General features: G+C 38.5%; 1 protein-coding gene across 2 annotated transcripts in view; it reads left to right on the forward strand.

Annotated features, from left to right (window-relative positions):
• EFHC2 (EF-hand domain containing 2) overlaps positions 1-14,624 on the forward strand; it is a 57,053-nt gene that overhangs the window by 12,958 nt on the left and 29,471 nt on the right. For both annotated transcript variants that reach the window (XM_077171542.1, XM_077171541.1), the window contains exons 3-7: positions 259-409; positions 6,835-7,058; positions 9,951-10,205; positions 11,718-11,828; positions 12,149-12,287. In XM_077171542.1, coding sequence (XP_077027657.1) covers positions 259-409; positions 6,835-7,058; positions 9,951-10,205; positions 11,718-11,828; positions 12,149-12,287 — 880 coding nt within the window. The remainder of the gene's footprint in view (positions 1-258; positions 410-6,834; positions 7,059-9,950; positions 10,206-11,717; positions 11,829-12,148; positions 12,288-14,624) is intronic.

Genomic DNA, 14,624 nt, shown 5'->3' on the forward strand with positions numbered 1-14,624 from the left:
TGCTGATAGTTTTGTATTTGATTTATTTCTTTACTTTAGAGTTCCATCTCTGCTTACATGTTGTGATAATAAAAACGCCAAGCAAAGAATTTTATATTTATGTGCTTTAATGTGGATTTCTGTTCTTACATTTCTGAGAAATAAATCTCCCTCCTGAAATCCATACATTTACTTACTTATGATTACAAGTTTATTTGACATATTTTGCAAAAGTGTTGGAGATTTTGCTGCTTTATATTTATTTATTGTTTTAAATAGGTGTTGTGTTTTGATGCCTATTTTGAAGAAGAAGTGCCTGAAAAACATCAAGAGCTGTACAGAATTAGACACTGTAAAATATATTTCTTCCTTGAAGATGATACAATTCAAGTGACTGAGCCTGTAGTGAAAGACAGTGGCATAAATCAAGGTATCTGCTTTTATTGGCACCTTTTTTCCTCCCCTTTATATCTCTCTTCTCTGCAGTCTTGGTCCATTCCAAAGGATATATAATGTGAGTTCTTATAGCTAAAATGGGGTGTAAATGCACAGGTATAATTGTCTTTTCTTGTTACAGATCATGATGTGAATTCTTTTGTTGTCTTCGTTTTCAAGATGTGGGTTTTGTAAGGCTGAAACCTCTCCTGTACTCAAACATACAATTTTTTCTCTAATATGGTAGTTTGAAATCCTGGTGGTAAGGTCTTTGTCAGTGTTGTGTCAGTCCTGCAAAAACAATTTGTGTTCTAGATCTCCATTCCTGAGCCTGGCTCCTCCCCTCTTGGCACTGACAGGGAGCTCTGTGGCAGCAGCTCTGTAATTGTTCATGAGCTACTGCAGTGTCTCTGCCATTATTGAAGACAAGATCTTCTGTGCCTCTGGCTTTTGGTTCTTTATGATTAAAGTGCCCTTGGCACAGTAATTCTTCCTGCCTTTCAAGTTGAGGAGCTGTCTTGCCTCAGTGTCACAGCCCTGCTCTGGGACCAGCCTGAGGACTTCAGGAGGAGGGTTTGCTGTGCTGATTTACTGGGGTATTACTGGACTTGGTTTATATTAAGAAAATGTGATCTAGCGGTCAACATCCTGTTGCAGAGGGAGAACACAGCTGCTGTTTCTTGGTGTTTATGGGTTGCTGCCAGAATTAAAAGTTTTTAAGGGATATAATCCAGAGAAGCAGGATGTCTTGGGATGGCTGCACCTCCCAGTCCCCAAAGATTTTTTGTACGTTTTATACATTCTTAGCACAGCAATTTTTAAAAATAAGTTAACCATTTAACTACCCTATTCTTTTCCCAGATCAGCAGATGCTATCAATTTCTCTGTCTACAGAATAAGATAATATTTAAAGGTGTTATGTGCATCATTACTGTTAGGACTGGGATAAATTGCCTGTGAATCTCTTAAGACAGTATTTCAGGTGCTACTGTTCTTGTGTTGAGTAGTTCCTGCCAGAAGTTTTGTGAGCTCATCAACAGGGACTGATTTTGAATGCAATGAAACCCTGTCCTACTCCTACCTGGGCAAGTGCTTTTTCATGTGAAGAAAACCATGTTGGGGCTCTTTTCCTTACCCCCAGCCTGCACACATATGTAGGATGTGGGAGTCATCATTGGGTTTAGGTTTTCCTTGACTTGTGTGCCCCAAGAGTGGGAGCAGCTGCTTCTGGGGTTTGTGGCTTAGAGGAAATGTCCACTGACAAAGGAAGTACAGGGAGTCAGAGGTGATGCCTTTGAGAGAGAAGGTGGAAGCCAGATTCTTTAGAGCAGGATAAAGCAAATTCAAAGCTGATTCCTTTGAAGGAGTTATTTTCATTGTTTTTGTACTATGAGTTGTGCAGGCTGCCTCTTCAGCCCTAATGCTCCTGGCAGTCTAGTCCTGTTCTTTTGGTGACAGGAAGGCTACAATTTCCTCCTGTTTCCTTGGTTGTATCTTGTGTTAATGATTGTTGGAGTCACCTTTGATACTGGACCTAAAATTAACTAAATAGTATTAGAGAGAAACAAGAATTTTCTCAGTCTTCCATGCAAGGATGTTTTGAAAGTCTCTATGAGATTGTCTGAGTAGTTTATGTGGGATAAATATGCATATGCAACATATTTACCTGAGGGATTAAAAAGAAATGTTCCAGGATGTCTAAAGTGCTCTTAATTTATTTGTCACTGGTACCTGGTCTGGTAAGGAAGCTTTGTGTATTGGTTGTGTTTAGGAAGGAAGAAAAACTGTAGATTGAAAGGCCCAAGGACTATTTGGAATGTGTTTGGGCTTCACAGTTGATGCATAAATACAGGGCCTATACTTTATCATAAACATCTTCATAAATATTCTTGTTGTCCTAGAAATTAGTATGATGTGGAGTGAAAGAGGTGATGGAGACACCCATCAGAGGATTCTCTGCTCACATGCACTTGGAGTTTGACTTCATGCTCCATAACTGAAGACCAATGACAAAGTTACTAAGTTAAAGGCTCTAAATATTTGATGTTGAATACACACATAAGCAGTATTTCTTAAAAACACATACTAAATCATGAACTGCTAATCTTACCATTTTCAATAAAGAATTGTCCCATTTCCTCTTTTAATATAATTCTCTCTATCTATCTATCTATCTTACATTGTTTAAATGTTTTTATCCTAACTGGGAATTTTTAAGCCCAAGAACAACAGGACTGGAACTGTCTGCATTGTGGAGCTGGTAAACTGAAGCACAAAGGAATGAAAATTGTACCCATGATCATACAGAAAAGGTCATAACAGGGTGAGGAGCTGAACTGAACTGAAGTTCAGGATCCTGACCATTTTGCTGCTCTCTGCACATCTGCTGAAATACAACTTTTCAGTTAATTAAAATTCCAGGGATTTGTAGAGGAAAGTTCAGCTGTATAAGAGCTTGAGTTGCTAAAAGGCAAACTGCACTGAACAAAAGATCACAGGTGCATGAAGAAAAATGTGTGAGGACATCAGGAGCAGGATGGGCTCAGTCTGTGTGGAGAATTTGAGAGTTGCAGTGCCAGGAAAGGGGTTGTGTAAAGGAAGAACAGCAAAAACCAGTGATGGATTAAGTAGAATTGAACTGTTGAAGCTAGAGGGTGCTGGTCACACTAACTTGGATGTTTGCCTTGTCAAAAAAGATGTAAACCAGAAGCTGGGATGGCTGTTTTTGGGAGGCTTCTTGGAGAGAAGGTAGAGCTGTGACAGGGTAGATCAAGGCTATTTTGGCTGGTTAATGCCTTGAGGCCATGGAATTACCAATGCTTGTGCCATAACCCACAAATGAGACTTTGATGATCTGAATGGGTGTCTGGGAATGGTGGGATTGGAGAAATGCAGTAGTTTCCCATTGTATTATTGTGGTTTTGTGGAAAGAAATTTGGACAGGCTTACAGACTGCAGGAAGATCTGGTGAAGGAACAGTGGTCAAAGAAGTTAGAAGAATTTCTAAATTGAATTATGATTTTAAAAAACTAAAACAAATTGGCTTCAGAGAAAAAAAGAAAGAAAAAAAGCAAGAAAACGTGTTTTTACCATTGATCAAAATCTTAAACTAATGAAGTAAATGATCTGTGGGAAATGTTTCAGTGACTTTAAAAACTGTTTTATGAAACTGGCTGCTGTACTTGGACATTAATTTGGACTTACAAGGTTGCTACTAAATAGCTGAAATTTAAACTTCATTTAATTTTGGATACTGCCTTGCTATTTGGCAAATATTAGAAACATTAGAGGAAATCTGTACTGAGGAGGGAATGCAGAGACCTTGAACTTGAGAAACCAGAATCAAAGCAAGAAACAGCAGGACAATCACAGTGCACATGGCCCAAGTCAAGATAAGGAGAGAGGGACAGCAAACTTGACCACATAACAAACTCCAAATGCTGCTTCCACAGCCAGAATGATAATTACTCTTTCAGTATAAAAAAAATTTCTCCCATAGAGATCCAGGCTATGTATGGCAGTTGCAAGTGTTTTGTACATATAATTCCCAGTTAACAGGACTGTGGCTGGCTGATACAGTCTTATCAAAAGGTCATTTCTGTTCCTGTGGGGATGACTGTAGCTTCCAGTGCAATCCAGACCCTGCAAGCCAGAGCAGAGTGGAGCAGCTGGCTGGTTTCCCCAAGGTCAGCCAGCTGAAAAAGAGAGTGGAGCTGCCTCCTGGCTGGGTTCCCAAGGCTGGCTGGCTGAAGAGGAAAGTACAAGTGGGAAAGTGAAGTTGCATCAGCTCCTCCAATATACAGATTATCTAAGAGTTTAAGCCTCCCCCAAGGCCTTGAAATAATTGTGATTTTGCCATATTTGATGGTGGCCAAATCATGACCTTGCTATGTTCTGGAAGGGTGAATAAGTGAATGTAAGAAGCCTCCTTGTTTATTGGGATTAATTCTTTGTGTTGTTGTGAATAATAGTGGTGGCTTCTCCTCCTTTCTGTGTAAACAAAGCATGTACAAACTCCAGGTATTACTCATTCCTCTCCTCTCTCTAATGCACTCTTGAGCTGTGCAGAGTCAGAGGGCTTTGCTGAGGAAACTCTGGATACCATTTTATTTCTTCTGCAGAGAAGAGAAGCAGCAGACACCAAATCATTTTCTGCCCAGCTTCATTGTCAAAAGGCCTTCACTACTAGTGAGATCTCCTTAAGCAGCTGCTGGGGTTGCCAAATAACCCAAAACCCCAAGAGCAGAGAAGATATGCCACAAATGATGGTGTGGGAGCTCAGTGCCACCACCACTGTCAGAGCAAAGCAGTGCCTCAACTCCCTTTCCAGGAGCACAGTAGAGCAGAGCCTTAATCTGACCAGATGCAAATATTTAAATCAATGCTTGGTGGTGAAGTAGCATGTCCTGCTCAATAAACTGACAACCAAAGAACCATCAGGAACAGCAGTCCATCCTGAGCAACCTGAAAACTGCACAATCAGATGCTCCTTTAACAGCTTGCAACAAATTTCTAGACGAAATGTATTATTTTCCAGAAGGAAGAACAATTTTAAAATGATGAGACCTAACCCCAGCTGATCAGGTTTTATTAAATTTCAAATTCAACATTATGAAATGTACCCTCTACATGTGTACATCAGGCACAGTGATACCTAATAAAAGCAAAGGATTGCTACAGATAATATCTTTGCAAGACATTTTCCATTAGGAAAGAAATTCTTCTCCCTCAGAACAAAATGGGTATGTGTGTTTCACCCTTTAAAAGTGATATGAAAAACAAGCTGAGGCTGATTCACCAAACCTGAAGTGAATATAATCTCTGAAAACACCTCATATTAGAAAATCATCAACCATTATATTTTAATTAGAGTGATGATTCAACAGGATTTGCATGCTCTGACTTATCCCATTATCTGTTGATTGACCTAAGAATTAGCCAAAATCAGGTAAAATATTTTAAAGTATATGGTTTTGTTAAAGTTATTGCAATGCAGTTTTACATGCCATTAAAATGTGCTACATCCCACATTTTCTAACACCTTTCATGAGGATACATCCTAAATAGGTGTTTATTATGCTTAAGCAGATAGAGGTTCAAGTTTATTTTACAGTCACAGGTCAGTAACCAGAATGTTGGATTCAGTACATGTGAAATATCAGGATGATGAATGGGTCTTAAACAATTATTTTAATGGGAACATAAAGTAAATCTGCTTTGTTGCTTTATTCCCCTGAAAAATTAAGGACATGTTTTCATTGTAGGAATTAGAACTTAACAAACAACTCTGATAATGTAGTAAAAAAAGGTATTTCATACAAATTAGTCTATAGGGAAATAAAGTGAACAATAAAGAATTTCCATGGACTAGCCTAGGAACAAGGCCCTTCAAACACCAAAGCACACACTGGTATCTTTCTCCCTTCTGCTCTGCCTCTCTTTATCCCATCTCTCCCCAGGACCCCATTTTTAGGTTGATTCTAAAATTCCTGTAAGTTATTTCTGAAATATTTGTGGTATCCCTTAACCACTGAGGTAGGAGGGGATACCCTAAGATTCTCCAGTCCATGCTCCTGCTCCAAGCAGAATCAGCTGGAGCCAGATGCCCAGATGCCATGTCCTTTTGGGTTTCTCTGAGAATGGAGTCTTTGCAATGCTTTTGGAGAGCCTGTTCCAGTATTTGATCACCTTCACAGTAAAAAAGTGGGTTTGTGTGCTCAGCTGGGATTTTGTACCTTTTAATTTGCTATCATCCTGCCAATGGGCACCATGGAGAAGAGCCTGGCTCCATCTTCTTCATTCCCTCCCATCAGGTATCTGTAAACTTTGATACATTTCCCCCACCTCGAGTCATCTCTGTTCCAGACTCAACCTTTCCTCACCTGACAGATGCTCCAGTCTCTTGCTCACAAACAGTGAGTACTTTTGAAGCATCACCCAATTCATCAATGTATTTGGGAGTTTTCAGCTGATCAATAACAGTTTCCTTGTCTTTTAATCTTCAAAAGGTAATAAAATTCAATGCTGTCAGGATAACAGTCCTTTCATTTAAAGACTATGAATAACAAAATGTATATATTTCATTTCTTTGTCAAAGTTAAAATATCTCTCTTTTTTCTCCTCTCCTCTCATTCTTTCTCTTTTGGATACTGTTCCTGTGAGACTGTGGGTGGTGAAGTCATGGCTCTGTATTTTTGAGATGGATTCTTTGCTTCAGACCAGCAATCAGAGCCCAGCTCACCTCTCTTGTCTCTACTTTCCATGTGCTCCTTAAGGAAGTTCAGTTCAATGTCTTTTCAGTGTCCCTTGATAAGTCATACTTTTTTCCCTGCTAAGGCAGGTTTTTATTCTCTAAACCTAGTTCTGTAGGGATCCTTAGAGCAAATATTGTTTACCTCACGAATTTACTCTGTTTTCCAGGAACTATTTTACGACGGGGCCTGGTTCCACTTCCACCTCCTCATGAGGATCAGTTCTACACCATGTATCATTTCAATATCAACACAGAAATAACCCTTTATGGCCGAAAATATAAGATTATAGATTGTGACCTGTACACAAAAAATTTCCTGAGGAAGATAGGAATCAGACTAAATCCTCCTGCAAGCCGTCCAGACGACCCATACACCACAGAGCGGCAAAAGGTCAGGAGGGGCAGCAGGGGTGAAAACTTGATTTCAAGAAAACTTGATTTGAATGCATATTACTTATATGCATTACTTACATTATTTCTTCAATATCAAAGAGAAAGTAGCTATTTCAACATAGTAAATCCCAAGAGAAAACTTGGATTTAAGCATTTTGGTATGTGCCTTGTTGTACTATATACATAATTTTCTCTTGATGTGTTTGTAAACATTTTAAAACAGAATAAAATTAATTAGGAAAAATAATGTAAGCCTTTCAGTATTAATCTGAAAAGAAAAAAAAAGATGTACCTATTATATGTTCTACTATAATTTACAAGAAAGATCTAATCGGAATTCTGGTTCCAGCACCCACCCATGGCTTCCTGCAGACTCCTTTCTTCTATTCATATGTTATCTTTCATCTCTACTCCAACATGTTTTTAACATGTTCTTTACATGTGTAAGGCAAATTCAGTGTTCTGCAGTTTTAAGACTTGCTAGGTTTTATTTCTCTCCCTCTTTTGTAAGTTATGGGATCACATATACACAAACACACACTTCCAGAAGTCTCACTCACAACTCCTAGATTCTATGTGGATTCCTCTTTGCAGAACTGGTAGTTTGGGGTTTTTTATTTTTTTCCCCTCTGGGAAATAGTAATGGGAGTGATGTTTTCTGTTGGGAATAATGACAAGCTTCCTTCAGTTCTGTTTTTCTTGATTAATATGAGTGCAAATGGCACTTGACCTGACTCTTAGCCTGTTGTGACAGATCCAGCCTGGTCCTCTGGAAGCAGCAAATACTCCCTGTCTCTGTGGTATCCTCAGTGCTCCCAGTGAGAAAACTGCTGTTGTTCTCAGCAGCAGTAATGGAAGGTGACTGTCACTGACATGTGTGGGACAATTTCCCTGTCTCTGAGGCATTCTCAGGCCAACAAGTTGGTTTCTCTTCATTCATGCAGCCAGGCTTGTGCAGTCCCCCAGTGAAAAGCAGCATTTGTAACACATCTGGTTCTGTGTTGTGGTGACTCAGCCTGGCCATAGGTTTCTTTTCCCTTACTCAGCCCCTGTAGGTAACAGCTGTGTATATAAACACATGCTGAGTTGTCTTGATACTGTCAGACTGTGTCAACATTTTGTATGATACTGCATAACCAACTGAGGTTTTAATTTTTTTTTTAACCACAAGCAAAACATTCAAGAATTGGGCATATCAAGCCCTAAAGAGAATGGAGAGGGAAAAAGGTTTGAGAAATAAGAGCTTCAAAAGACAAAAAATTACAAAAATCTATGTCCTCACGTTCTCAGTTGTTGAGAAATTCCAGAAAAGTTATTTAGCAGATTCTGGCTGCCTTATCCTTTCACTTTTCTGTGGAAAAAATACCACCTAATTTGTGAAAGGTAATTTTTTTTTTGATTGCTCTGGGCTACTTTGAGCAAAATTAAATTGGTTTTCACTAGACTCCTAGTACATGGCCAGAAAATGAAGGTATGAAGGAAAGTAAGGAATGGGATGGGATGGAATAGAAAATGAGGCCAGTGGAAAGTGCAGGAAACCATTTAGACCCATATTTCATGGAATTACAGAACCATTTAGGTTAGAAAAGACCTCTGAGATCATCAAGTCCTCCTGTGACCAGTCCCCACCTTGTCACCCAGATCAGAATATCACATCCATATGTTCCTTGAGCACCTCCAGGGATGGGGCCTCCACCACTTCCCTGGGCATCCCCTTCCAATGCTTAAGAACCCTTTCCATGAGGAAATTCCTCCTGTATTGTTGGAGATGGTATTCCATGGATGACAATGGTGTTCCCTGGTTCTGTGGCTGTGTTTTGTTGCATCTTCAAGGGTCAGGAAGGGGAAAAGAGAGCACTGGGAAGGTAAATAATTTGGTTCTGCTCTCCTTATTTTAAGATTTGATGCTCTAAATGAATGGGCCTTTTCCCTCACAGATTTGTAAGGCCAGAAGGTGTGCTAGTGGATAAAGAGAAATTTAGACAACAATATAAACTGTCCACAGTCAACATTGTTTTCTGTTCAGACAGTTCAGCTCACATTGTCTCATCAATGTCTGTCACAATGCTCCTTTGGAAGCAGTTTTGTAGATGAGAAGGATTATCTTACCCCTTTTCATGCACTTTGGTCACGAGGATTTGGACTTGTGAAAAACTCTCTGTTCAGGTCACCACTTATAGATGTGAACTAACAATATAGAAATGCAGTCCTTGGACTGGATCATCAGCCTGGGACCCAGTTTAACCCAGTGCTACTGGTTTTGCAGCAACCATGACTGCAGGAAGCACCTTGTCACATCAGCTGGAAAGTATCTTTAGTTGAACATTTGCTGTTCCTTATCAGACCCATGGGTGTGTTTTGAGAGGAGAAGAAACATACCCTGTACCTGCCAACTGTGTAGCATGAATCAAAAGTTAAAAATCTATGTTTTAAAGTTGAATGACGGAAAATACCAAAGGGAAAAGAATAAATTGATTCTTTACACCACATTATCTGTAAGAAATCATTTTTAAGGGAGTAAATCAGGAAGAGTGATGCTCTTTGGTGTTCTTGTCATCTGATTACCACAGGCAGTTTCTTGAAAATAAGAGTTGTACTGTAAATAATTTAACAATTCTCTGATCTAGAGGATCTTGTTGCAAGAAAAACAAGGATTAAAACCAATCCAAAATGGTTTTCATGTTTTTTTTCTGAGGGCACAGCAACCCTGTAAATACTTCTCTGATAATGACATAAATCATATTTCATATGTTGTAATGGTGTGGTGTCATTTGGAAATCCTAAACTTATGTTCTAAGGTTAGACAGCACCATGCAGTTGTTATCCTGTGTTTAGGAGTAAATAATTAAAAATACATTAATTAAAATTCTTTAAATTTCTCCTTCACCAGAGGTATCTGGAGAGCACGAATCCTTTCCACCCTTATGAGCGTTTTGACACTTTGAAACAATTTCTGGAGTTTGATGGACAAGTTTTGGGGTTTTCTTGTGTGTGGAATGACCCAGAATTGCAGCTTTCTGACCCACGGGAACTTGTTCTCCGTTATTATTTGTCTGATGACACTATTGATATAAGAGAAATTTTACCACCAAACTCAGGACGGGATGTAGTTCCATTTTTCCTCAAAAGAGATAAGCTTCCAAAGGTGAGCAATGAAAATTTCAAATTCTTCCACTAATTAAGAAGTATCAAATGCCTTGTTTTGAACATCCTGTATTAGGATTGTAATGATATTTAGAAAATGTTTTCAGAGTATTAATCATAATTGCATGATTTAGATTTTGCACACATACTCGTGTGGTAAATTAATAAGTGATGGAAAAATATCTTTAGGCTTTTCATGCTTAAACTAGAAGGAGCATTTAGTTACAGACATGTCTTATGATTTTCTTTCTCCTATATTAATGTATTAAGGTAACTATATTAATAAAACTCTGCAGTAATGGAAGACAAGAAAATTAATGTTGATAAGCTTATGTAAAACTAAGGTGAATTCAGATTTGATCTATGACTTACATTTGCAGCCTTTGGAAAAGTCAGTTTTAGTATTCTATAACGTTACCTCTTCATAGCAAATCTGGTGCGATTTCTTAAAATTGAGTTTCTGGGTTTGGGACATTAAGCAAAGCCAATTAAAATCAATAGGAATCCATCAATAAGCTTTCTTGGGCATTCATCATGGGAAAGGCTCCACTCAGAGAAATCTTCAAAGGGTTTGTATCCTCTGTAACCTGTTATGATTATAAAATGATTGATCTGGATACACTTCTGTATCACTCCTGACAGATCCTGATGATAGAATAACATCAGCCAACAGATGGAATAAAACACTGGGAGTCTCTCCTTCTCTTTCCTCCTCTCCTTCTAACATTGATAATCTATTTGTGATACCATAGATGTACATAAGATTTTGTAATAAAAACCTACCAGCAAAATATTACACTTTTCTCACCTTGTAAGTCTTGTATTCTGAGATGCTGATTTAGCAGTGGCTCTATGATATCAGACCCCTTTGACCACAGAGGTTCATGTTGCAATTTTAAGGACTGGCTTTTTCCTCTGGAAATTTTGAGAATTGTAGCAGAGGAATCAAAAGTTGAGGGGTCAGGAGAGGTGGTAAGACAAAGTAACTAATTTTGATTACCCTGCACCAGCAGTTTATTTATAATTTTAAAAAATGTGACATAAATATATATTAAGATTGATATTGGGATAAATTACTTCTGTAATTTTAAAACTAACAATAGAAATCTCCTCTGTTTGTGTAGTGGATAGGACCAATCCTGGATGGTTCTTTGCATGTTTTTACAATTATTACCAATCAAAATAATATCCTTTAGAGCAGATGTTGACAATGATGTGGTACTTTGGGTATGCTGACCTTTGCTTTCTGTTTGCTTCCAAGAGAAAGGAGACTTGACCCTTGGAGAGAGAGTAAGATTCTGAATGCTGTTTCTGGCATATATACTTTCTGCTTTTGGAATATATATTTTTGGCTTTTAGGTTTAGTACTAGAATCTTAGAATTTACTAAAAATTCTCCCAGAAAATACTACAATAACAGCCAGTGTGTAACAAACCTGCTGGTTCTAAGATAGCAGAGTTCTCTTTCTTCACTGTCACCCAAATTTCTGAAGAGTTGGTCTCTTTCCTTGCAGAATGCTCCCACTGCTCCATACCATCCAGGCACCATCACCAATTACACTCTGCTCAATGTGTTGGGAAAGCCAGAAAGAAACAAAGGCTATTACATTCGGGATGTTCTGCAGGTCAGAAATTACTGAGTGCCTCCAGATTGAATGTCTTTATCATAGATTTGTAATTTCTATGGTTGTTATCCTCTGCAACAAAGAGAGTTATTTATGAAATTGTGTTGCCACTGGAGAGTAGCTCAAATGAGAGCTACTGAGATTTACTGTATGTAAATCCCACATTTGTACAAGTGAAGGAGCTTAACATGGGGTGAAATACACTTACCAATGGACTTTGAAGGTTGTTAAATCACGCACACTAAATGACCTGGGTTTTAACAAAGGTTGTGTGATTCTGAGATTTATGGAACTGCTGTATAACTTCCCTTTTTTATTAGACAGGAGCAGTGCATCAGGAATTTTACAAAGACAGTGACTTGAAAATAGGGGCAGTAATTAATGTTTGGGGAAGGCAAATATTACTCTGTGATTGTGATGAATTCACTAAAGAACATTACAGGAAAAAGTATGGAATTGGTAAGTAGGGATCATTATCCTTTCCTTATGAGCTTTTTTATACTTCCAAATTTAGCAGAGCTGTCTTCAAATTTTATTACTGACAAAACATGTTCATTAAAACCTTTAGCAATAACAATCTGTTGTAGGCTGTTAGCAGCAAAGCAGTAATTTTGCAGGTAATCCAGAAGGGCTTTCTTATACATTGCTCCCTTGAAAACTAGCATGTAATGTATGTCTTCTGCTCCTAATGCCTCTATTTGAAAACTACAGTGACAAAGTAGTCATATGGATAGACTGGCATTTCTTCTTCTCTCCTTTCCCCTCCCCTTCCAATAGCTGTGTTTGCAGTCAGAAAATAATGAAGAGCATGTAGTAAGTGGGTGAGTAGAATGAGCTCAATTATTCCCCCTTAAATTTCATTTTATATGGATGTCAGAATCCTCACATAATAAGATTTTCTGATATGACAGTTTTAGTCTATCACATCATTGGTTTTTACAATGCAGTTTTGTGTATTCTGGACCATTAGAGTGTGTATCTTGTGAAATTTCAGTACTAAATTCTAGAAACATTTAGCAACTATGTCCATTATGGAAAAGCATTTTGGAAATGAGTAACAATAGGGGCTTTCATTTTTCACTGAATGTCTCCAGTCAGACTTGCTAATGGTTCCATCACGGACATCTTCCTGCAAAAATGCCTTAGTTATTTTCTGGCAGTTTATTCATTCAATAAATATAGCTGAGCATCTGACTATTCAGAGATGGTTGGAAGAATCCTACTATGGCCTTTCCCTGCCACTGTGAAATAAAACACCTGAGCAGACTGTTTCTGTTACCTTGTGGTCAGATAGATGTGTGTGTATCAGAGCTTGTCTGCTGCATTGGGGTAATTAAATGGTGTAGCATTGCCATTCAAACACTAGATTTATTATTTGGAAAAATATTTCTCATTAGGACTTTTTCAATAATACCTTGGCATGTCTGTACCAAAGTAATCCTGATCTTGCCAGTGTGTAAGGAAGCTATATTCAATAGCCATGGTGTTACCTGTATTAATAGCAAATTTAACTCTAGAGATGCAAAATAGGGGGTTCTACTCTGGGAATTTCTTCAGCCAAGACCACTGCTGCTTTTTGGCAGCAATATCCTCTGTCTGAGCAAATTATCCCAAAGAGAGAATGGGGATTTCTTACTCAGGGCAGGCAATAAATGAAATGCAGCTGACCATCCTGGATCAAACAACCAAGTGACACACCAATGCAAAGGCCCTTCCCTTCCTCTAATGCTGGCTCAGTAATTACTGTTTATGTCTCTGGATGTTAAAAGTTAGGTGGTTTGCAAGTTAGGGGAATTCAGAAGTTGCTGATGTGCAGAATTCTAGAAAACTGTAGGTGGTCTAATCTGTTCCTGTTCTGCAGTAAAGGAGAGTTCTTTGCCTCCTGAGGTATCTTGTTCTGACCTCATAGTTAAAAATGCTGCTTAAAAGCTACTCTGAAGCTGGTTTGTGTAAACTGAGAGAGTAAATTTTTTCTCTTATCTGTGTTGGACATGGGGAACAACTGCTCAGTACTCTCTTTTAATAACCTTGTACATATCTGAACAAGATTCCAATACAAAACCTTACTCCTCTGCCCCCATCCCAGGCCATTTGCTGCTAAGGGAAAACATTTCAGTCTTTCTTTATAGTCCATTCTTTTCTATCTGTGATAATTTTTCTCAGTGCTCTCTCCAGTTTCTCTGCCTTGTTGACACCAAACACACAAAGATGTGCTCTAGCTGAGACCTTTGGGAAACTGGGAAGTGTTTTACACATACCTTTAAGGATATATGATGGCAGAGACTCTGGCTGACATGGAAAACCATCCATCTTGATGCAACCTGTCTTGTTCACAGACAATACTTTCTTAGAGCTAAGGGATTCACACACTTGGCTGTAAAATTATTTCCTGCTTTCCCCACAAGGACTGAAAAAATGTAGGTATGACTTTTTAACTGGAAGGGACCAGAAGTAGAATTAGGGTAGGTTTTGGCTTAAAAGCAGGTTTTTAGGAAGAACTAGAGAATGTTCACCTTTTAGTGATTTACACATTTTGTGTCTGTGGATGTACAAGGTACTCTCAGTGGGCTTAGTCCCACAAAGTGCTCAGAATTCCACTCCCATCCAATTAAAACCAGAACGGACTTAATTGCAGTTCCAGTCCAGGGAGACCATTTACTTGAGCAAGAGTAAGCAAGTGGATAAATTAGTTCTTACATCAAGGCACAGTACTCAGCACCTCATGGCACCAATCCAGCTGTTTTGTTATTGTGTTTTTATATTACTCCCCTTCAATTTATACTCTTCTGCCAAAGC

This window comes from Agelaius phoeniceus, chromosome 2 (assembly GCF_051311805.1).
Source record: "Agelaius phoeniceus isolate bAgePho1 chromosome 2, bAgePho1.hap1, whole genome shotgun sequence".
Taxonomy (NCBI): Eukaryota; Metazoa; Chordata; class Aves; order Passeriformes; family Icteridae; genus Agelaius; species Agelaius phoeniceus.